The sequence below is a fragment of the Leucopleurus acutus genome, assembly GCF_964270905.1.
Source record: "Leucopleurus acutus genome assembly, chromosome: 8".
Lineage (NCBI taxonomy): Eukaryota > Metazoa > Chordata > Mammalia > Artiodactyla > Delphinidae > Leucopleurus > Leucopleurus acutus.
This window is the reverse complement of record NC_139151.1, coordinates 5417463-5441571: the sequence shown is the minus strand read 5'-3', so window position 1 is coordinate 5441571 and position 24109 is coordinate 5417463. Positions and strand designations below refer to the sequence as shown.

Below are 24109 nucleotides of genomic sequence, written 5' to 3'. Positions count from 1 at the left end.
CGGAACCCCAGCGCACCTGGCGCAGCGCACTCCCCGCCGAGCAGCAGCCGGGCCGCCATGGTCCCTCCGCTGGCCTTTCTCAGGCAGACGTGCCCGGGGGGTGATGCACCACCCACTCCTCCCTTTCAGCCAGAAAGCCGACCGGGTGTGGCTTTTGCGGCCACCGTCTTCCTCCCTGAGAATCACTGCTGTTCAGGTGCCTGTTTAGGAGATGGGGCCGTGGTCACGACGACCGTGGAGACGGCTTTGGAGGAACCAGAAGCTGTTCCTTGTTGAAGGTGGGACGCGGGGACAGTCTGGATGCGCACCTGTTTGCAGAAAGAGTGTCTGGTCGGCAGACTGCCCGCGGCCCGTCAGCTGAGGACGAGCAGCACGGGGCAGGAGGGCAGCCCGACATGCGCAACGGGTGCCCGGACCTCACCTGTGTGGCCTGACCCTGCTGCTGGAGCTGCTGCAACTGCTGGGCGGTGAGGAAACTAACCGGCTTGTTGCCAGCAATGAGCTTCGTGCCTGCTGGCATGGTGGTGAGGATGATGTTGCGGCCCAGCCCGCCAAGGCTGCGGAGGGGAAGCAGGAGTGAGGCATGGCCGGGCCGGGCCAGCATGAGGCCAGGTCTGGGGCCAGCGGAAAACCCCGGCACTCTGGACTGAAATGGAAACCGGCTGCCGAGACCACCTTTCTTCCAGCTTCTATGCGTCCCGTGTCAGAGAAGAGAGCAAGGCCAAAGGCTCCCAGTGCTTTGGATGAATCCTGTATCCGCTCCGCGACCAGCAGGAGTAACGGACGGGGCCCCAGCTGGTGTGCACTCCTGACCAGAAGCCCAGCCCTGCCAAGGCAGCCGCCCTGAGAGCAGCAGACTCATCTCCTCATGCCCTCCATCCCCATCCAGGTCAGAGCCACGAGACGCCCAGGCCCCCAGGAGGCCCTCACCGCTGAGCCATCCCAGCCCAGGGCTCAGACAGGGCTCCGACATCGAGGCGAGGCCTTCCCTAACGCCCATGCTGGGGACTGCCCCCAGTTGTGTCACGCCCACCACCCCCATCCAGCTCCGCCTGTGCCCTCCCCCTTGCTTTCCCTAGAGCACGTCACCGGCCACACGGTACTTTAACTCACTATTCCTCTCCCCACCCACCCTACAGTATAAGCCTGAAAGCAGCACCAACTTCTGTCTGTTTTAATCACTGCTGTATCCACAGCACCGAAAACAACGCGGGTGCTCGAGACTCACTGCTGAGCACAACGGAGGAGCCCGGGAAACCAGCCGCCTTCCCCTGCATGTCTAGATGTCCCCCCACTGCCGCCCACCCAACCCTCTACAGCACTTACTTGGCTCCAAGGTTGCCTTTGATGATGGGGGCTGTGACCACACCCTTGCCCTTCATGGGCTGGCTAATAACAGAGAGCGGAACTGTGATCCGCGTAGGCAGCTTCCCCTAGAGAGAAAGAGCAACTAGGTTTATGGAAGAAAAGACCGCCACGCAGCGTCACCCAGCGCCACCCAACATCACCCAGTGCCACCCAGCTGCCGTGAGCCTCCTCTCTCCTGCCTCAGGAAGCAGAGCAGCCGCACGCACCTGCCGTCATCAGGGCAAGACATGTGCCTGAACCACCAAGGAAAGCGTGTGTCCACTTAGGCACAGTATGAGCCTGAGCTCCCAGAGGGGAGGGTCTTACTCATCCACGTACCCCCAACACCGGGGACACAGCCAGGCGGAGGAACTGAGCAAGGACAGAGGCACTCAGGAGTGAATACAGCAGGTGCATAACTGCTGCTCCCCTCGAGCAGGCGCACTGCTGGGGAGCACACAGCAGGACACACTCCCCGAGTGCTCTGCTTCTCCCAGAGGTAAGGGAGGTTAGTCAGCGAACACTAGCAATAAACTCAACCACATGAAAAGTCCAACCCACAGCTAATAAGAAGGCCCAGAGGAAGACAAAAGGAGCTGGAAAGACCTGGTATCTTTGGGATTTCATGATGGCTGGGGTTCGGCCACTACACTAGCCCATTTGTAGGTTGCCTGGTTTTTAACCCTTGGCTGATGATAAAATTTATATACAGTAGGATCCTGTGTACATACAACTTTAAAAAAATGATTCAAGAGGGGCAGCTAACAAGATGCAAAGAAAAGGAATCAACATTTCCCACAGGCAAGCTGGTTCTAAAGAAGCCAGGCATTCAGGAGGAAAACTGTATACCAGGGCACCACACTGATCTCCACAGCTGAGCTCAACTGCAGCCCCTTAGAAAGCACGGAAAGATGTCAGTGGGCAAGAGAACACGGCCAGATGGGGCCTCCAAGGGAACCTACTAGGGTTGTATTGTCGTCCTAAGAATCCCTAGTGTTGAGAACAAGACCGCTTCAGACCAGCCGTCCACCAACTTGTGTCCCTCCATGAACTAGCCTACCAGCTGCCTAGACAGACAGACAGGCAGCACCACTCAGTACTTCCTGCCCCACCAAATGCTCTCCGGTTACAGTGACCCTGATTGATGACAACAGGGTAGATACCGCTGGATTCACCTTTCTGTGTCAGAAGGACTCAAGAGAAACAAAAGCGCATCAAGTAAGCACCGTCTCCTTGCTTTCTTATTTTAACTTCTCTGATACGAGAACCTAAACAAACATTTCCTTTAAAGCACGCTGCACTTCAGGGTTGGCTGGTTGGCTTTACTACCATGTAGGTCCTCCTTCCTCCCACTAATCCTCTGGATTTTATCCAAATTAGGAAGGTTTTACTATATTGCCTGCTTAGAAAAGTAAACTGTATTTTATACTGTCCAGATGCACCCACCATACAGAACAGTGCCCCTTATCTAGAGGTCAAAGAATAAACACATGCACCCAGAAACACACCTGCTGATATGGAAATTTGGTTTATGATAAAGGTAGTACCCTCAAGTTAGTGGGGACGAGATATACTAGTCATTGATGTTGGAATAATGTGAAAAATATGAGACCTATACCACATGCCATTCACAAAAACGTATTTCAAATGGATTTCTCAATTACACTTTTTTTAAACTCTAAAAATATTTTACGAAAATGAGGGCTGACATCTTTATAACCCCGGAGTAAGAAAGGCACAAGACACGAACCCTAGGAGCCGTAAAAGAAAATGTTGATGGATCTCATCAGATAAAATACCTGCAGAGCAAAAGGCTTCACATGCACGGTTAAAAATTGACAGACTGGAAGAAAATACTTTCTACACATACAAGAACTAACATGCAGAAGATACAAAGGCTGGTGCCAGCTCACACAATACGAAAAGGCCAAATACCCCAGAAGAAAACTGGCAAAGACTGATTCACCCCTGGAGAGCCCATGCCAACCTCTGGACGAATGGCTGCCCATCCTCACTAAAGATCCAGGAAACAGAAAAAGAACTCTCTTTTTACTAGTAAGATAGGGACATAAAGTTTAAAAAAACAGGATATCCAGCACGAGGTTAGGGCACAAGGGAAACAGGAAACTAGCTGATGGGGGGAGTGTAGGCTGGTGTGGCCTTCCTGCTAATACAACTGGAGTATCAGAACTTTCAATGTGCACCTCCCCGACCCATGCCAGGAACCTCTGCTCCTGAAATACTGATACATGTTCACATATACAAACATGCACTGTAGCAATGTTTTTAACAAGATACTAAGTATCGTAGGATCTGGAATGAGGCCCAAGACACATTTTTAAATATTTAAATAAAGCAAATCACAGACTGAGGTCTCTCATAGGGATTTTAAAACCACGTAAATATATACGACAATGCTCAGAAAAAGAACTAGGAGGATAAATGCCAAAACACAACGAGTGATGAGCCCCACGAAAGGAGAATCGGAGGTGGTAAGAGGAACTTCATACCTACTCCGTGTACCTCTGCACTGTTTTACTTTTTTTTTTTTTATAACATCTTTATTGGAGTAGAGTTGCTTCACAACGTTGTGTTAGTTTCTGCTATATAACAAAGTGAATCAGCTATATGCATACGTATATCCCCTGCACTGTTCTACTTTTATGAGAACGTATGCCCATGCTACACTTTTGTAAATTTGTCTCAGAATTAAACAGCAAAGTATTTTAGTAAATAAGCCTGTTTGGGTCAGAGGAGGAGACAGACTCCCAACGAGAGAAGCTTCCCAAACAGAAGGGCTGGTCTCCACCACCAATGTTACTCACAGCCTGGGACGTGGAAACAACCGTGGTGCTGACGGGGACCTGCCGCACAGCAGGGGCTCCCGTCCCGATGCTGATGGGGGTGCTGGAAGCCCCAGAAGCCACGGCCACAGTCTTGGACACGGCAGCATTCACACTGGGCAAGGACACCGCGGACGTATGGACAGTTCCAGACCCACTGGCCACGGAGGACCCTTGCTTGGCATGGGCTGCGACCGTGATGGTCGGGCCTGCTTTGGGGGGCATCACCCCCAGGCCCTGCACGATGCGGATGGTGGCGGCTGGTTTGGCTTCAGATGAGGCCACTGTGTTTTTCCCCTTCTGGTCAGCCACACTCACACCAAGCGCTGGCATTAAGCGAAAAGCTGAACTCGAGGCTTCTGTTGGCTTGAGGTCAGGAGTCACTTTGACCACGGTGGTCCCTGGTGGAGTGGATGAGGGGGCACTGGCTGGACTGGCCTTGGCAGGGCTGTCAGCTGTGTGGACTGGGTTGGAAGTGACGTGTAAGGTAGCGGAGATGCCTTTGCCTGTGGGGCCGCTGCCTGTCCCAAAGAGGTCCTGGGTCAGTTTGACTGTGGTGACCTGGGACTTGGCCAACGTGGCCATCATGTCTGGAGTGATCCGCAGAACAGTCTGGCCTTTGGCGTCCGTGGTGATGGAGGAGGGCGGTAGCCGCAACACGTCCTTGCCCTGGATACGGAAGTTAGTGGCTGTGAGTGGGATGCTGCTGCCCGTCTGGGGCTTCACGCCGAGCTGCCCAGTGATTGCCACCTGGAGGGGAAGAACAGCACTGACAAAGGCGTTCGCGAGGCTGAGCTGCTTCCAGAGTGTGACTGGGGGAACCTCCACTGCGGGAAATGTGGGTCTCATGTATTTTTCTAACTTTCTATTTTGAAAAATGGAAGACATTCGCCAAAGCAGAAAACAGTCTAACAAATCCATGCACCCATCACACAATTTCAAAAGTTATCACTTGGCCAATTTTATCTATCTTTCCCCACTCTTCAGGGAGCTGGGGTGGGGGGAGGGAGGAGTTGGAATATTTTAAAGTAAACCAATAAGTATCATTTTGCTGACCAACACATTCGTCCCTGGGTATCCAGGGCCGCTCAAGTCCCTGACATAAAATGGCACAGAACAGTCGGCCCTCCGTACCTGCGGGTTCAAAACCAAAATTCGGTCAGTGGTTGGTTGAACCCGTGGAGGCAGAACCCAAGGAAAGAGAGGGCCGACTGGACTTCTACATGTCTCTAACCTAGAAGAGGACTTCTAAATGTAAAAGTAATCCCCTATCATCACCACATAATCACCTGTAAATATTATAACACACACTAGCATTTCCCCTACAGTCTCAAAAACGCCTCACTGTTGTGCCGACCTCCACTTTGAGGCAGCAGCAGGGCCCGGCACTGAAGGGCATGAGCCCCGGGGCCAGACTTCCCAGGTTCACATACCAACTCCTACCTACGGCCAATGTCCACGTGCAACAGGCGCGATCCTTCTAGGCGGGGGACTCTGTGTCTCGTGAGCCGTCCCCCCGCTACTGGACCACTCATGCCATCAGGCGAGTTCATTCACTATCCATGTCCACTGAGGGGTCACTTCTCAGGCCTCGTCTCACTGCCCTTCACACGCCTGGTGCTGCTACGGACTTTGTGAGCACACCTTCCTCTCAGCCTGTCTCAGTCTCCACACCACAGTGTTTCCTTCTGTTTCAGTGAATGACAGTACCGCCCACCCAGTCACTCAAGCCAAGAGCCACAGGGTCATTCCTGACCCTGTCCTCAAACCACCAGGAAATCACACTGCTCTACCGCCAGGCCCCTGCTCGAAGCCCAGCCCACCGCCCACCTGCACGGCTGCGACTCCCTCCCAACTGGCTTCCCTGCTTCCGCCCTTGGCCCCTGAAGTCCATTCCACGCAAAAGCAGCGGAATGGACTTTAGATTTCTTTAAGTGTAAACTAGGTCAAGTCATCCTGGCTCACAATCTTCCGATGGCTCCCATCACATGTAAATTAAAAGCAAAGTCTGACGTGACTTAACCACTGGCAACCTCGCCTTCTAACACCTGCGCACTTGTTCACGGAGCCTCCAACAGCGTTCCTGTCGTTCCTCAAACATTCCCAACTCGAGGCCTTTTCACGTGCCGTTCCCATGCCTGGGATGCCTGACCCCGGACAAGCACGGTTCCGCACACTCTTCAGCCTCGCTCACCACTCTCACAAGCCTTCTCCCTAGAGAGGTGTTCTCTATGACACTAGGAGCCTCAGGAAGGCAGGGGCCTGGTCTGGGTGACGCACAGACTCAGCCCCCAACACCCTGCACAGTGGCCGGCACACAAAAAGCACCCAATAAACATCTGATGAAAAAAATAACGTTGCTTCATCATTAGTGGTCCCATTTCTTCAACAGTAAAACAGGGATAACAAAAGTGCCTGCCCTGTGGTGTTATGAGAATGACATTCAAGTTATTCTATAGGGTTTTAGCTAAGTAAATTCATGAAAAGTCTACTCCAAATCAAGAAACTCAGCTACTTAATGCTGAATTACATGGAAAGAAACAGGAAAAAAAAAAAGACCTCTTTGGCACCTACCAAGCTTGCACTGCCCTTGCTGGAAACTCACGCTTGAAATACCTACGAACTAAGGATCAAAGGTCACAAGCCACTAAGATCTCCAACTATCCTGTGATTCTAGACAAAGGAGTCAGACCCACCCGGACAGCCGTGCACCTACCTGCTTGATAATGTTCTGTCCTGTGACATTCTGAATGACGGCAGCCGCGGGGGTGCTTGGAGCAGAGCCCCCAGGAGAACTGGTGGCCGGCTTGCTCGCAGGGTTGACTGTGGCAGGGAGACTTGTCACCGTGAGCCCCGCCGGCCCCGGTCGCTGCACAGTGGCCGCCGCAGTCTGAGCTTTGACTGGAACGGTGGCCATTACTGTCTAGTTCAGGGCAGGAGGGCAAGAGCTTAATTAGACACTAAGCCGCAGACCAGCACGTGGAGTGGTCTCCACCTGTCACCACCCAGGAAGCGTTCCTGTAAGAGGGCTTCTAATCTAACAATGCCGAGGGCGCACTACCCTCTAAAATGAACAGTGCGGAGTTCTTACCCTTAGGTAGAACATCTTAACTTTCAGGAATACTTTCTCATTTAACATCTCATTTCACCCCTACACACTGAAGGCAAACGTTATACCCCTTTTACAGCAGAGGGACCTGAGGCAGGTCCTTTGTCTAAAGCACAGCAGTTAGTGGCCTGGCTAAGCCTAGAGGCACAAGGGAAGGAGCCTGAGATCTAGAATCACAGGCCTGGATTTACATCCCACCTCTATCTACCAGGGTCCTGATGTCACAATCCTGCATAAATCACTAAACTTCCCGAAGTTCTGATTCCCGACACGTATTCAATAAAACAAAACTGATAACTTGCTTACCAGGCTTTGAACCTTAAATGAGCTGTTGTGATAAACATCATCGTCAGCAGCAGTAACCTGGGTCCTGGGTCCTGACCCAGACTGCCTGGCAGACTCATCACCCCGGCCCCTGGGCCCCGTCCCTCCTTACCTGGGGCCCGCCTTTGGCCTGCACAGCCGTGGCCGGCACGCGAATCTGTGGTCCTGCTGTCATCTGTGGCAGCGTTGGTGCCGGCCCCGCTGACTGAGTCGCAGCAGGAAGGCTGGGCTGGGCCACCACCCGCACCTGGGGGAGTCCAGCCGAGCCGGAGTGGCTCACGACACGGGCAGCAGCCTGAGAACTCGGTGGAGTCTGGCTGGACGCCGGGGAGAGCATGGTTCCCAGCTGCGGCATCGTTGGCGAAGACACGAGAAGAACACTGTAAAGAACACACAGGGAAACAACACAGACAACTTAGGACACGGATTCAAAAGAACCCTGGAGGGAGAAAGCTGGAGAGGAAATGGAAGCGCTCACCCCGAAGTGGATTTCACGGGTTCCGAGACAGTCGTGGGGCCACTTTTGTTCACTGACGGCACAGGCGGGGGGGAGATGGGCGTGGCGGGCAGAGCAGGAGTGGTGGGGGTCACAGGCGTGACTGGGGTGGGGGGCATGCTGGAGTCGCTGAGGCTCAGCTGGCTCTGCTCGGAAGGGCCAGCGCCGAGGACCTTCACCGAACCCTCCTTGCTGCTGGACTTCTGCACAAGGACGGGGAGCGCACGGACGCGGGCGTGAGCAAGGCCCACGGGGATGCCACAGCCCCTCTGCCGCCATCCCGTGAGGTCACTTACCACCTTGGATGGGGGCTTGGGTTTTTGCTGAAGGGCTTTCCTGGCTTTAGCTGCCGCTGCTTGGGCCTGATGGATCCGCTCTGTGGACAAGAGTGGGAAGCTTCAGCAACAGCTTACCCTCAGCACAGTGTGGAGGGTGGTCCTACCAAGAGCCAGGGCGCTAGACCGCCTCTACAGCTCTGTCCTGCCCGCATGCCGATGAGAAGGAGTGGAGCTGGGGCAGGAGGGCAGAGGCAGCCCTCAGCTGGCTGGGCACACACCGAACTCTTCCTCGCTCCGGTCCCGATGCAGGTAGATCCACAACTTGCGTCCGATGTCGTACTTCACACACGGGTCCTTCTCGTAATGCAACCGATCCAGGGCACCACTCACCACTGTATTCACCTGAGACCCAGGACAAAGAGGAGGAAGGACCACGCAGGCTCAGACTCGGGGAAAATCCCTGGGTGAGAGGCACAGCCAACACACACATCCTACCTCCCAATGGCTAACCCCATCACTCGGCAAAACAAGAAACTACGAGTCCTGAGAGATGGAGGTGCTGTGCCCCGAAGATGGTGAGCTGAGAGAAGGAGAGCCTCGCCAATGGCAAGGTCGAGGGGCAGCACTGCTCTCCTTTCTCAAGACGGCCTCCTTTCCTCTCCATCAGTTTTTTTTTTTTTGGCTGCGCCGCACGGCTTGGAGGATCTTAGGTCCCCGATCAGGGACTGAACCTGGACCCTCAGCAGTGAAAGTGCCGGGTCCTAACCACTGGACCACCAGGGAATTCCCCATCAGTTTTTTTTAATTTTATTTTTACATTATTCTATCTTGCATCTCCTTGTAAGCTCCCTTAAATCCATCCTGGAACAAAACACGAGCAGCCCTTCCCCTCCTACCTGAGTGCTGGTGACGTCTGGAGCCAGGAACTGGGAGTCCTTGAGCAGCTCGCAGATCTCCGCCCGCGTGCCCTCCCCGTTGGGCAGCCGGGCCGCCGCGTCGCGAACTGACACCAGAAACAGCAAAGTCTGAGTGTCAGCAGGGCTCCCCGGGAGAGCTGTCCCCCAACTGCTGGCCAGCAGCAGGTGGACATGGCCCTCTGCAGGCAGCTTCTTCCACACCCTTCACACTTTCAGCCAAGGCTGAAGACTCAGGACCCCTGAGAGTTCAGTGCGTCCAGGAACTCAGGCAGAAAAAAGTTACAACTGTAACTGAAATTCAGCATTTCCCTCCATTGTGAACCAAGGTTGGCATAACCTTTGTTGGCATATGTTGCCAACCATATGATGGCAGTGCCATGATGCTGTAATGGAAATCAGACATTTTCTTATCACAGCACAGCTGCTGCAGACAACCCAAAATATTATTTCCACTCATCACTAGCTGGGAACTAGAGGAGTTAGAAGACCTGCCACTAGATATTGTCTTTTTTTTTTTTTTTTTTGCAGTACGCGGGCCTCTCACTGTTGTGGCATCTCCCGTTGCAGAGCACAGGCTCCAGACGCGCAGGCTCAGCGGCCATGGCTCACGGGCCCAGCCGCTCCGCGGCATGTGGGATCTTCCCGGACCGGGGCACGAACCCGCGTCCCCTGCATCGGCAGGCGGACTCTCAACCACTGCGCCACCAGGGAAGCCCAAAAACATACATTTCTGCACCATAAATCTGTTTTAATATTCTGATAACAATTTCAGTATGACTGGTTTCTTTTGTAACTCTGTGCATCTTATTTTAGGCATTTAAAAACTTAATTCTGAGAAGGGGTCCAGAGTTTACCAGACTGCCAGCAATCTGTGGCACAAAAAAGGTTAAAAACCTCACCTTTGAAGGAATCCTAGCCTGGAGGAAGCAAATTCCGACACCTAAGCTAACTGTTTAGCAGCCTGTGAACAGTTCCTGAAGGAAGGTAAACATGAGCCCAGAACCCAGGGAGGAAACACGGATTCTGTGTAGATCTCTGGGGCAGAATCCCTCCTTCCGCGTCCCAAACTGCAAAGCTTCCTGAAGCTACGCTGACCCTCCAGCCTTTGCAATGGGGGCGGGGCGGGGGGGGGGAAGCAGACGGAGGCACGCACCCAGGGACAGGATAGTGACGTAGGCGGGCCGGTCGGAGCGCAGCAGGGAGTGTTCCCGCGCCTTGTTGAGCGACGTCTCCTTGTCGAACACGCCCTTCACGGGCCCCACCACGGACTCGAAGCCATGCATGCGGAAGGTGAATGCCTTGTGGGGCTGGCTGTACCGGTAACGCTCCTGCCAAAAGAAGGGACGAGGCTCCTGAGTCAGTCACGGGGGCTCTCTCTAGCCACCCCGTGCAGGAGGGGGTCGGCCCGGAGACATTAACGCAAAGAGCAAACAGGCTATTCCACTAGCAACACTGAGCCGACCACAGCGGGAGAAGGATTGTCCCCGAACGCCAGTCACTAGCGAACAGATCAGGAGGTAAATGTGTTGTCTTGTATCTGAAGAAAAACCACCTGACCATTTTTCGTTCCCTTCCTCACACCAGCTCTGCCCCCAAAAGCAATCCCAACCCACGGAATAGCAAGGTTAAGGGTGTGAGGTGCTTCCAAGAATTTGGACTCAAGGACAGTCAGGCTCAGAGCTTCTCACCTCATGGCCTCACAGATAGAGAGATTTACACCGGGTTCCAGCTTTTTCTTACCTGCTCCTGAAAAACTCGCTTCTCCTCTCCCGTGCTGGGCCGCACCACATAGTCAGTTCTTCTGGAACACAAAGACCTTTGGGTCCATCACCCCTTCTCCAGCACCCCAAACCACTGGGTCCATCGTCCCCTCTCCAGCACCCAGAACCACATCCTTTGCAACACGAGTGCTCTATTTGTTCATTAGTGCTCTTATCTTGCAAAGGTCAGAAGTCCACTTTCCAAATCCTGCCAAGTAGCTCCTGTTGGTATTTGCAAAATTACTTGATTCTTAGAAGTCCAGAAAGGTACTGGGTAGGTGGGAAAGAAACTGACGTCGTGTTTTACCTACTGTTTTCAGTACTGTTGCTAAGTAAGCCTAATCTAAAGGTAACAAAGAATTCAGCTTTAAAGGAACAAAGGACTTCAAATTTGTACGATGGCAAGGGTTGTTTTTCTGCTTCCTAGGCAAAAGTACCAAGTAAGTGAGATCAGGGAATTCCCTGGCGGTTCAGTGGTTAGGACTCCGCATTTTCAATGCCGGGGCCTGGGTATTGATCCCTGGTTGGCGAACTAAGCTCCCATAAGCCATGCAGTGCAGCCAAAAACAAAAAGAAAAGAAAAAAAGAAATTGAGTTCTATTATGTAAGGCAATGGTTCTGCCACTTTCAGGTTGGTCCTGAGTGCTGGTGTTCAGGAATCTAACTAAAGAGCTATACAACAGCATCAAAGCAATAAAACTCTTAGAATACGTTTAACCAAGGAGGTGGAAGATCTCTACACTGAAAACTACAAGACTTTGATCAAAGAAATTGAAGAAGACACAAGTAAAAAGATACTCTATGTTCAAGGATTGGAAGAATACTGTTAAAATGCCCATATCACCCAAAGTTATCTATAGATTAATGAAATCCCTATGAAAATTCCAATGACTTTTTTCACAGAAATAGAAGAAAACAATCCTAAAATTTGTATGGAACCACAAAAGACCCCGAACAGCCAAAGCAATCCTGAGAAAGAACAAAGCTGGAAACATCACACTTGCTGATTTCAAACTATGTTACAAAGTCACAGTAATCAAAATAGTATGGTACTCTCATAAAAATAGACACATAAACCAGTGGGACAGAACTGAGAGCCAAGAAATAAACCACTGCATATATGGTCAACTAATACTTGGCAAATGGAGCCAAGAATACTCAATGAGGAAAGAACAGCCTCTTCAATAAACAATGCTGGGAAAACTGGACAACCACAATCAAAAGAATGAAACTGGGCCCCTACCTTAAACCATTCACAAAAATTAACTTGAAATGGATTACACTTCAACGTAACACCTGAAACTACACCTCCTAGAAGAAAATATCGCAAGAAGCTCCTGCACAATGATCTTGGCGATGATTTTTTGGAGATGACACCAAAAGCACAAGCAACAAAAGCAAAAATAAACAAGTAGGACTACCTCAAAGAAAAGCTTCTGTACAGGGGCCTTCTCTGGTGGCACAGTGGCTAAGAATTCACCTGCCAATGCAGGGGACACGGATTCAAGCCCTGGTCCAGGAAGATCCCACATGCCTCGGGGCAGCTAAGCCCATGCGCCACAACTACTGAGCCTGCGCTCTAGAGCCCGCAAGCCACAACACTGAGCCTGTGTGCCACAACTACTGAAGCCCGTGTGCCTAGAGCCTGTGCTTCACAACAAGAGAAGCCACCGCAACGAGAAGCCTGTGCACCGCAACAAAGAGTAGCCCCCACTCACCGCAACTAGAGAAAGCCTGTGCACAGCAATGAAGACCCAACGCAGCCAAAAATTAAATAAATTTATTTTTAAAGAAAAGCTTCTATGCAAAGAAAACCATCAACAAAATGAAAAGGCAACCTACAGAATAGCAGAAAATATTTGCAAAACATACATGTGTAAGAGGTTAATATCCAAAATATTTAAGGAACTCCTACAACTCAAAAGCAAAATACCCAAATAATCCAATTAAAAAACGGGCAAAGGACCTGAACAGACATTTTTCTAAAGATACACAAATGACCAACAGGTACACGAAACAGGTACACGAAAAGGTGCTCAACATCACTAATCATCAAGAAAATACAAATCAAAACCACAATGAAATATCACTTCACATCCACTGGAGTACCTATTACCAGAAAGACAAGAAATAACAAGTGTTGGCGAGGATGCAGAGAAAAGGAAACCCTTGTGCACTATGGTGGGAATGCAAACTGGTGTAGCCGTTAGGGAAAGTAGTATGGACGTTCCTCAGAAAACTGAAAACAGAACTACCACATGATCCAGCAATCTTACCTCTGGGAATATTTCCAAAGGAAATGAAACCACTATCTCAAAGAGATATCTGTACCCCCATATTCACTGCATTATTTACAATAGCCAAGACATGGAAACAACTGTGAGAGATAAGTGTCCACCAATGGATGAATGGATAAAGAAAATGTGTGTGTGTACACACACACACACACACACACACACACCGGAATGTTATTCAGTCATTAAAAAATGTAGGAAATTCTGCCATTTGGAATAACATGGATGGCTCTAGAGGGTATTATGCTTAGTGAAATAAGTCAGTGAAAGACAAACACTGTATGATCTCACTTACACATGGAACCTAAAAGAAGCGTAACTCACAGAAACAGAGCCTAGAATGGCAGTTACCAGGGGATGGGGGAAATGGGGACACACTGGTTATAGAAAGTTCTATTGATCTAACAAATAGCATGGTGACTACAGTCAACAATACTGCATCATATACCTGAATGTTGCTAAGAAAGATCTTAAATGTTTTCACTACAAAAAAAGAACTGGTAATTATGTAAGGTGACGGATGGGTTAACTACCCTTACTGTGGTAATCACTTCACTATATATATGTACATATATGTGTGTGTATATATATATATATATAAATAAAATCAATACACCATACACCTTAAACTTACACCATGCTTTGTCAGTTATATCTCCACAAAGCTGGGGAGAAAGAAAAGGGACCATGACAGACTGGAAACAGTCACATGAGAGATATAAAGGCTCAGGACGAGGTCGAGACCTAAATCCCAGCCTGGGTCCTGTCACTTACCCTCACACCTCCCTTTCTTTGTAGGTAAAATGAGGAAGATGGGCTGGATACCCCATTCTCCAGCGGGAACTGAAGGGGGGACCGGGGAAAAGCGTGCACCTACAGGTGGATCCCACCTCCTCAGAGACTCATGGGGAAAACACTTCCACTGCTGGGAACGTGCTGCCTCTTAGCGAGGCTGAGGCAGATAAGGACCAGTGGATCCCGGCATCTCAAGCCCACTCTGGCTCTAACACACAAGGATGTGTCAGCACAACCAGGGCAGTACTCAGATGATGCTTTCTTGGGGCACCATCCTCCGTTAGGGTACTATACTCACACCCGAGGAACAGGCGTTGTGGCATCTGAGCTGTCTTCATTTTCTTGCTGGAGAAAAGGAAAGCAGTAACAGGTAAATGGACTGAAGGATTTTGGCTAACTCAGGGTTCTGGAAGCCCAGCACGAGAAAGCTGGTAGTTCTCAACAACCATACCTTACAGAAGGCCTGGTCTTTAGTTTCCAGCCACAGCTGGAAGAGTGCAGCTAACTCCTTTTCATTATCTTGGGACTGGCCTATTAGAACAAAAAGGCAAAAAATAATAATATGATCTAAGGATACGACCTAAGGATGCCACTTCCTCCTTACTTGCTGTATCTACATCGGGACCTACAGCGATGGTCCTGTACACAGAATACCCCTCTGCCTGGACATCCACAGGCAGAATGAAACTGGACCCCTGTCTGACACCACTCACAGAAATTACCTTGAAATTAACTGGAAGGGATTAAATACTCACCTTGCTGGATTAACTTGAAGGGTCCGGATGGACATCCGTATGGACAGTCCAGCCAGCACCCTAACTCCTCAGTTGCGTGACCTCAGGGCCTCCTCCCCCCACTCCAGCCTCTCACTCCCACTATCACAACTGGACCTTGTCATTCCCCCAAACGGGACTCTTCAAAATGCCTAATCCAGTTTCTCAACCCTGGCTACGCCTAAGAATCACCTGGAAACTTTTAAAAATGCCAAGGCTTGGGCCCCACTCAACCAATCAATCAGAACCCCTGTGGGTAAGGCCCAGGTACCAGCGTTTTTAAAAAGCTTCCCAACTGGCGGCAGCACACGGCCAGGACTGGGAACCTTCAACTAACCCCGCATCCTGCTCTCTGGCCGCAGCAGCCTCCCCTCCCCTCCCCTCCCCTCCCCGCTGTCTACCCTCGCCCACCAAAACGTTACCTGGACTCTACCGCACTGCTGGTCCAGACACCCCACTTTCCGGCCCCCTCAGCCCCTCCCTTCACACTTCCCCCACTCGGCGAGGGCCCACGCCCGTCACTTCAACGACAAGCCGAGCAACACAGCAAAACCTAACACCTGTCCCTTCCGTCTCTGCATCACTTCTGTCGAGCAAAGCTCACGTCCCAAACCAGCCATACCCTCCACTCGGGCAGCTGCCGGCTGCCGCAGACAAGGCCCAGAGACAGGCAGAGAACACCTCTATCAATGAGCAGACAGCCACCGTCACTGGCCCTCAATCTGCCCGCGAGCCCCGCACTAGCCGGCCTCCCTGCCCGCTGGACAGCAACTGCCCCCCCTTCTCCACCACCCTTCCCGCGCACAGCAGGCCTCCCACCTCCCACAGGAAGGCCACAGACCCATCCCCTCAACTCCCCACGGCGCGACCCAGCAGCCACGGCTCCTCCTCCACCCGGACAGATGTGCTGCCTCCTGCCACCTGAGGCCGGCCCCTGCCCCCAGGAATTCACCCTATGACAGGTGTCCCCTCCTCTCCTGTCCCTCTCCACCGACACTTAAGTCCTCTCCTGGCCACGAGCCCCGCTTCCTCTGCTCCCCTCCGCCACCAAACCTCTAGAAAGCGCTGTCCACACTCACTGTCCCTTTAACCAGGGGGACTGGGAAACGTTTTCCTGCCTGCAGGAAAGGGGGCCTGATTGGTAGCACGTACAGACCTCTGCGGTGTACGTGAAGGTCAGCAAACCACTTCTGGAAACACAGTTTTGTGGTCATTTGTTTACACCCTGTCTCTGGCTGCTGTGCACAGGGCAGAGGTGAGTAGCCACAGCAGAAAGCATCTGCCCCACAGGCTTGAGACACTTATTACCTGGTCCTATTAGGGCAGCCTCCCCCGGCCGATTCTCCGCCACCAGCCGGACAGGCGGGCAGAGCTGCAGCCAGCCTCACGAGCGGCCTCAGCTCACCTCTGCCCGCAACCGGCATCCCCCCACTAAGGAATCACTCCTCCAAGGAGCCATCATTTCTTCCATGTCCACAAATCCAGTCTTGACCTTCCTGAACCCTAGGAACAATGAAGGTTAATGACCACTCCCCACCTCCTGACTCTCGGACCTCACAGCTTCCGCCTGACTCTGCGGTCACTGCCTCTCCCGTGTCCCCACTCAGCCTCCGCCACCTCGGAGCTTATCAAGGCTTAGCCCCAGGCCCTCTTTCCTCCTCATTCTCCCCATGCCTTTGACTTCGCTTACTGCACATGTGCCCACAGCTTTCTACCCTGACTGGGTCTGGACTCTAAACCCACTGCCTACTTAACATGTCCATTTCAACACCCCAAAGGCAGCTCAAGGCAGCATGTGCACAACTACACTCATGCGCCTCACCCTCACCCAGGCCTGGACGTCCTCCCCAGCTGCCTACGTCGATGGCGGACCCCCATCCGCCAGGTACAAATCTAGCAGAAGTGACACCTGACTGCCCTCTTCACTCGCCACACCCAACCCACAACCACATCCTCCGGCTTTTACCACCTAAAGCTCCCAAATTCATGCCTCCGCTCTACCCAGGTGCAACATCCTCTACGCGCAGGCCTGTGTGATCTCCGCGGGAACCATCCCTGAGTCACTGACCCACACGGCTTCCCTCATGCGGAGCCGCCTCCCTCCGCCTGCCTGGCTCATTCCTAGTCGTTAAGACCGCTGCTCAAACGACCTTCCCCAGGAAGGCCCTCCCGGACTCCACACGCATGCCACACCCATGCCTCCTTACAGACGCCCACCCCTACCGGCACTTTTCCCTTACAGAATGGCTAAGTTTGTCATTTCATTCGAATGAGTATTTGTTCCCCAAACAAATTCCACAAGGGGAGCACGCTGTCTACCTCACAAACCACTACCTCACCCCCGGCACCTAACAGTGCCTGACACCTAGAAGGTTAATCCATGTTGCCAGCAATGAACGCATCCACTACTTCCACAACCTTCTCTCCATGTTTCTCTTCATAGACCACTGGACAGAGTGGAGAAAGGTTTGTCCATTTCCACAGGAAATCAACACAATCTTCCTCTCATCACCAAGTTATTTCAGGTACATGTTACTACAACTTACACAGTAAGTGGAACTTCACAAATTTATAAGAAAAAGAACCTATTCTTTAGAAGTAGCTTACTGAGGGCTGCCCAACACGTTATCCTCAATAGCAAAACCCATTTTAGGAAAGAAAAACAATTATATTACTAGAAATTAACCTAAAACCACAGATATGGTTGACATAAATGTAGGTGCTATTGTAAAACATCCCAGAGATTTCAATTCAGCCAGTCCCAGAGTGCAGCGGAACTGAAGGGCAAATGCCACCGTAGCCAACTCCAACGGGGGTGAACTCAGACCCTGAGAATTTCTAAAAGGACTCTTTTACTGAGCAAAATAAGGTTTAATATTGCCTTTTTCAACATTCTCCTGGCACACACTGACTGGAAGGCACAAGAAGCTCGGGGAGAAAACAAGAGAAAGAGAACCTACTATGACAGGTAGGTGACGTGCATTACTCACCAAGCAACTTCCACTGCTGGGTTTTCTCTTTGAAGCCAACAAATGGAGAGAAGCTGGAAGGTACAGCTGCAAGAAATGGATCCCATGAACAAGCCACACAGGTCAGAGAGATTACTAAACTCAGAATAACTGCCACCCCCGAGCTCCGAGATAACTTCTGTATGTTAATGGTGTATCAGGACAGCAGAGACCTCCAAGGCATGGCATCGCATCATGCAAAGCCACAACGGATGTAGCCAGTAAAGCTGCAGTCTACTATGAGAATTAGACAAAGCGGGGTAAATACCGGGCCCTACAGAACAAAGTACCTTACCACGGCTTTCTCCAGCAAGATACTGCAGGGCTGGTAACACCAACTCTGCCCAGTTGGGGGCCGCAGAGAACCAGCTATTGAGGGAGCTGGCTGGAGATGACTGCCAGTCCAAAACTCGCTCCTCTAGCTGAGGGAGAGTAAAGGCAGAACCCGGTTAGATTTCTATTCCACGCCAGCGATTCCAAGGCTGTGCCTGAACGAACTGGCTATGTCTGTCCAGTCTGCTCAAGTCACAAAGCAAGGCAGCTGTGGATCTTCGCGGGGAACCCAGAGCTGAAGATTTCTACAATCTGAAACTGCTACACACTTGGCTTTTCCAAAATTCTTACCATAGGAAGGCTAGCCTGCCCCTCCAGCAACAAGATCTCCAAGAGAAGAGAGAAGAAGCTGGAAGATATTTCATTGATTCCAAGGCAAGGCTTGAGGTCTTCGAGAGGCCTAATGAGGGAAGAAAAATATAAGAACCACCAAAAAGGGCTTCCCTGGTGGCCTAGTGGTTTAAGAATCCGCCTGCCAATGCGGGGGACACGGGTTCAAGCCCTGGTCCTGGAAGATCCCACATGCTATGGAGCAACTAAGCCCGTGCGCCACAGCTACTGAGCCTGTGCTCTAGAGCCCGCGAGCCATAACTACTGAGCCCGTGCGCCACAACTGCTGAAGCCTGTGCACTTAGAGCCCGTGCTGCACAACAAGAGAAGCCACCGCAATGAGAAGCCCGCGCACTGCAAGGAAGAGTAGCCCCCGGTCGCCGCAACTAGAGAAAGCCCACGCGCAGCAACGAAGACCTAATGCAGTCAAAAATAAATAAATTTTAAAAAAAAAAGAACCACCAAAACAACCAAGAACACGTGCCTAGGTTGCTTTAGGTCCTCCAAGCCTCCCAGCCGCCATAAAAAAGCTCAGTGAAAGCCCACACCATACACGTTCCCCAGCAGGGCCCCTGGGACCTAGGGCTCTCAAGAAGCACCAGCTCTGGGGACAGCCCTGAGCCATGACCCCGCTGCTCACTTACTCCTCCTTGATAGCGGGTATGGCCAGTGGAGACGGTGCCTGTGAGAGGGGTGGGAGACCTTCAGTACCGCTAAGGGGTTCCGCCAGATCCTCCGCCTCTGATTTGATCAGCTTTATTTTCTTCTTCTTCCTTTCCTCTTTTTCCTTAACCTTTTTTTTAAGGACAGCCAAGTCATATAGTGCTGGGGAAAAAAAGTAACTCAAGTCATAGAACTGCATTTTCTACATCAGGAAATGAGGAGTCTTATCTGTATATTATTTTCCCAAGGCCCACCAGCAAAAGAAAGAAAAGTCTCAGTAATAAGCCATATAGTTTCGTTTTGATTTTTTTTTTAAACAAACTCAATGAGTGCTTTAAAGAGTCAATGATCCATTGTACTGATTTTATATTCACTCTCCACCTACAAATCCATAAGAGGCAATAACGATATAAAGGCTATCAGCAAGAAGGATGCTGTGGTTTCCTTTCCTTTTGCAATACGTAGAGAGGCCTGTGTAACCTAACACCACAGTCGATGGCCACCTACAGAGGACGTCACTTACCGGCTAGAGAGCCCTTCCTGCCGGCATTTACTCGAGTCATGATGTCATTGAGAGTCAGGTCCCCCGTCAAAAGGTCTGGGTGATCCTAGACGTGATATTCAGAGATTTGTTATGGAGGTCCAAAAGAGGAGCTAAAACTGCTGATTTTCCCAATTTACAGATAAAACTAGATGTTACGTGTACTTGAGGAAATTGTGTTGAATTTAAAACGTACAGAGATAAAAACTATTGCTCTGCATAATGGGGCAGGGGAGAACTGAGTTCCAACCCTTCATGTGTGGCATTTAGTTTATAAAGCTCTTTTGCGTTCCTTATCTTATATGCTCTTCAAACAGTCTTGCTAAGTGGTATTTTACAAAGACTGAAAACGGGATTCAGAGAAGTTAAGGGATTTGCCCGACATCATAGTAAGTGGAAAAGAGAGAGACAGAACTCGGTTCTAACCCCAACATAAGACTCTTCCCATCTCACCACTCTGCCTTGATGAACTGACTTTCCTTCCTCCACCATGATCTCTGGCTCAGCGTTACCTCCATTTGGTGGAGCGAAGGAACAGAAACGTAAAACCTGGGAAAAGCACAGGCTCTGACGCTTGGCTCTGCCACTTACTGGCCGCTGGGCGTCAGACAAGCTCCCTGGCCTCTCCAAGCCCTGCTAAAGGGACGAAAGGATTCACACAGCAGTGTCGTCCTAAAGACTGGATCAGACACGGCGGTAAGCGTGCCTTATAAAGTCAAAGCATCTGTCTTCTCCACACATCTTCAGTGTTACTGGGCCTCCCATGCTGCTCCTGTCCCCTAACAAGGATAAGGAAAGGGGACTAATAACGTAGTGACTCCCTGTATCATCCCAGGATAGCTGATCCGGGGAATCAGACTGAAAACCTACTGACCACCCCTCCAATCTTACTGGTTGGTGTTTCCGCTTCTCATGGTGCTTCTTTAGCATTATCTTCAGGTCACTGTCCCCCAGTTCTATTTTATCTAGAGAAAAGGAACCAAACCACGTGGACGGTCATTCACTTCCACAATGCTCAAATTCACATCTTTCTGGTCACTGGTAATATTTGAAAGTAAGATATTTTCTGAGCTTCCCTCCTGACCTGTGTACTTCAAGTACCAACAATCTTGAAACAGTCACAGGCTCAACTCTGCAGCTTTTCTGTACACTCGTCAATAACAACGACCTCGGTACTCAGCTGCTCCTAAAACACCTAGAAGTTTCTGAACATTCTTCTTTGACTCCTATCCCAACTAAAAATAGTCTCTAATTTCACAGACATGCCAAGAAAGTGCTGTGCCTCTGGTTACCCCTTTTGTTCTATTATTGAATTATCCTTTAGTATTATTTTGGGGGTTTTTTTGGTTGTTGTTTTTGTTTGTTTTGGGGCTGCGCTGGGCAGCATGTGGGATCTTAGTTCCCCAACCAGGGACCGAACCCGAGACCCTGCAGTGGAAGCGTGGAGTCTTAACCACTGGACCGCCAGGGAAATCCTGATACTGTTATTTTAAGATTCTGCTTTCTTGAGGCCAAAATGCCGGCTGGTCAGCTCCTAAGAGAAATTTTCAAAACAAAGGACAGAAGGCCAGCTGGCCTACCTACCTGCGGAGAAGTGGAGCTACACGAAAGCTTCCCCAGGTCTCCTCATTCTAAGGAACACCGCTCTGCTTTCCTGGCAGGCAGAACCCAGTCTCCACCCCGAGGCAGTCCTCAGATCCACGCCGAGCCCCACTCACCTGCAGTCTTCATGTCCGTGGTGGAAAGCGTGGGCACCACCCTGAGGGGCACCGCAGGGCTAGGAGAGCGCACTGGAGAGCTCGGGAGCCACGAGCTGAGATCTGCAAAAGAAAAGTTTTCTTGTAAATCCAACCTGCCTGTGGACTCCAGCAGGGGAGACAGGGTAAGTGGCTCTCTGGGCTCAAGAAGGCTAAGCCAACAAGAGGGGGGCCAGGCTCCACCACTGCTTCCTGACCCTTCCCCAGACGGACTGCAGACTTGAGTCAGCGCAACGGCTCTTCCGGGAGGAGAGACTTCAACGGTGGCGGGTCACACTGCAGAGGTCACAGTCACTATTACTCTCCTGCGGAGACAGTGGTTCTCTCGAGCAGCCGACTGGACCAGAGCACCTGCCGGGAGGGCCCCGCGTGTGCCTGAGCGTCAAGGGCGGCGAGGTGTGCAGTCACAGCCACCCAACGGCTCTGAGCGTCACCACGCGCCCAGAAAAACCACAGGGATGGCTTCCTCACGGGGAAATGGCTACCACGGCCTCCAACCAGAGAAGCAGCTGCAGGTGCGGACCGATGAGATACAGATGGTGCGGGGCACGGAGGACACATACCCTCCTCGTCCGATGACAGGGCCGAGTCCCCACACTCCTCCTTCACTTCCCGCAGGACCTTCAGGTAGCGCTGCTGGGTGCGCCACTCCCGCTCCTCGGGGGTGCGGGATGGTGAGGGGCGCTTCTGCCGGGAGGGGAGGGTGGGACCGCTTCGCCGGGCCATCTCCAGGAGATCCTGGGAGAGATCGGATGGGATGGGGGCACAGCCTCAGCCACAGCTTGTCCTGACACGCTCCCCGAGTCTACGCTTTCTTCTCTTCTTTGTTAGCAAGCTCAGCTCCCTCCTTCCAAATAAAACGGGCCTGTGCTGATTGTGATGGAAAATCCCCAATCTGAGTGCTGTGCTGCTCCATCGAGGATGAACACTTACACCAGACCCCGAAGTATCTCCAAACCGAAGCTTAAAGAACCGCTAAGAGCCAGAGCTACTCTGCCCCAAGGCATCCCAAGGCTGGTCCAGACCCAGAGCCGCTGAGCCTGGCACCCATCAGGCACCCGAACATGAACCTGAGTGCAAGCTGCTTCTCCTGCACGACCCACCATGGATCTGAAAGCTGCCTCTTTTTCTGGGTAAATATAGAAGCTACGATATTTCATCAATTTTAAGATGTATCCTTCTTTTGTTCCTGTTCTAACGTATCTGAAATCAGGATGCATCTTAAAACGTATCATGAGAAGGATGCACTAGGTCGTGTCGGGGCTTGATGGGCAGCTTCCTTCCTCAGTGGTATCTTTTGTTCTTGCCCCTGATCCGCCCCTTTGGGTCACCAGGTGTGAGTCCCACGCAGCTCCCAGGGGCACTTACGCTCCGCGAGGCCAGGATCTGCTTCAGCAGCCGGTGGAAGTACTGCTGCTGGGAGCTGAGGTAGCGTTTGTACTGCGACCGGAAGCACAGCTGCCTATACTTGACCACCTCGGGGTTGAAGTGTCCGTCTGCAAAGAACAGGCACAGCCATGCATATCTGTCAGCCACCCATCAGCGAGGGCTGGAGAGGCGGCCAGCTCTGCACTGATGGGAGGATAGTGTGGGGAAAGGGGAGCCTACGGTCCAGGGGGAGAGACAGAAAGCACGTAAGCCAGTACTCAACTCTCTGACGTGCTGCCAGGAAACCAACCTAAAACAACCAAAGAGAGTGAAGAGTGACATCAGGAAAAGAGCCCCTAAGGAAGGCGACATGAAATGAGGCCCGATCACAGCAACTGTGGGAAGACGCTAACAACTGATAAACACAGGTAAGTTTTACGGATGTGCATCATACGTATTGGTTATCAACTTTTCTATATGTTTAAAAAATTTATTGGGAGGAAAATTAAGCAAGTAGGAATTTTTAAAATAAAAATAGGGAAAAGGCAGAAGGAACAGCATGTGCTAAGGCAGGCCCTGAAGCAAGGAAGAATGTGCCCACTCCAACCCCTGAAGAAATGTTGGTGTGAGGAAAGCAGAGGGACTTAGCTGAGGAGGGGCCGAGATGACCTGTGAAACTAGGCAGACGTCACACCACACAGAAACCACAGCACACTCTGGACTTTATCCTGAGTGTAGTGGAAATCAGCTGAAGGGTTTAAAGCAGGAGAATAACACGGCCGAGAGCAAAAGAGGAAGAAGAAAACCACTGCAGTGATTGAGGAGAGGGACGACAGTGGCCCGGTCGGACCTCTCCCTCCATACCCAGGGTAGAGCCAAGGGGCCAGGAGGCCCAGGGCCCTTCCTTGTGGGTCCCACGTATCTCGGCCTCATCCTCCACCGGGCTCCCTTTTGCTCACTCCGCCACAGCCCACGCTGTTTCCTGAAGTACCGTACTTTTCGCAAAGCCTTTGTCCTTCAAGTCCCCTCTGCCTTTTCACAAAAGCTTTGTCCTTCAAGTCCCCTCTGCCTGCAAGGCTTCCTACTAACACCCAGTACTTCACGGCTTGCTCGTCGCACCTTCATTGAGTCTCTGTCCAAAGCACCTCCACAGAGAAGCCCTGCCCAACTACC

General features: G+C 51.4%; 1 protein-coding gene across 1 annotated transcript in view; it reads right to left on the bottom strand.

Moving 5' to 3' along the window:
• Nucleotides 1–148: 148 nt before the first annotated feature.
• Nucleotides 149–24109, bottom strand: part of NFRKB (nuclear factor related to kappaB binding protein) — a 34990-nt gene continuing 11029 nt past the window's right edge. The window contains exons 4-26 of the mRNA XM_082843898.1: nt 22937–23064; nt 22132–22306; nt 21530–21631; nt 20703–20776; nt 19794–19878; nt 19252–19432; nt 18569–18677; nt 18240–18366; nt 17927–17992; nt 14615–14694; nt 14462–14508; nt 11055–11115; nt 10468–10642; nt 9294–9400; nt 8676–8799; nt 8416–8495; nt 8102–8322; nt 7736–8003; nt 6907–7113; nt 4173–4940; nt 1327–1433; nt 422–557; nt 149–308 (exon numbers count right to left, since the gene is read on the bottom strand). Coding sequence (XP_082700024.1) covers nt 183–308; nt 422–557; nt 1327–1433; nt 4173–4940; nt 6907–7113; nt 7736–8003; nt 8102–8322; nt 8416–8495; nt 8676–8799; nt 9294–9400; nt 10468–10642; nt 11055–11115; nt 14462–14508; nt 14615–14694; nt 17927–17992; nt 18240–18366; nt 18569–18677; nt 19252–19432; nt 19794–19878; nt 20703–20776; nt 21530–21631; nt 22132–22306; nt 22937–23064 — 3554 coding nt within the window. The 3' untranslated portion in view covers nt 149–182. The remainder of the gene's footprint in view (nt 309–421; nt 558–1326; nt 1434–4172; nt 4941–6906; nt 7114–7735; nt 8004–8101; nt 8323–8415; nt 8496–8675; nt 8800–9293; nt 9401–10467; nt 10643–11054; nt 11116–14461; nt 14509–14614; nt 14695–17926; nt 17993–18239; nt 18367–18568; nt 18678–19251; nt 19433–19793; nt 19879–20702; nt 20777–21529; nt 21632–22131; nt 22307–22936; nt 23065–24109) is intronic.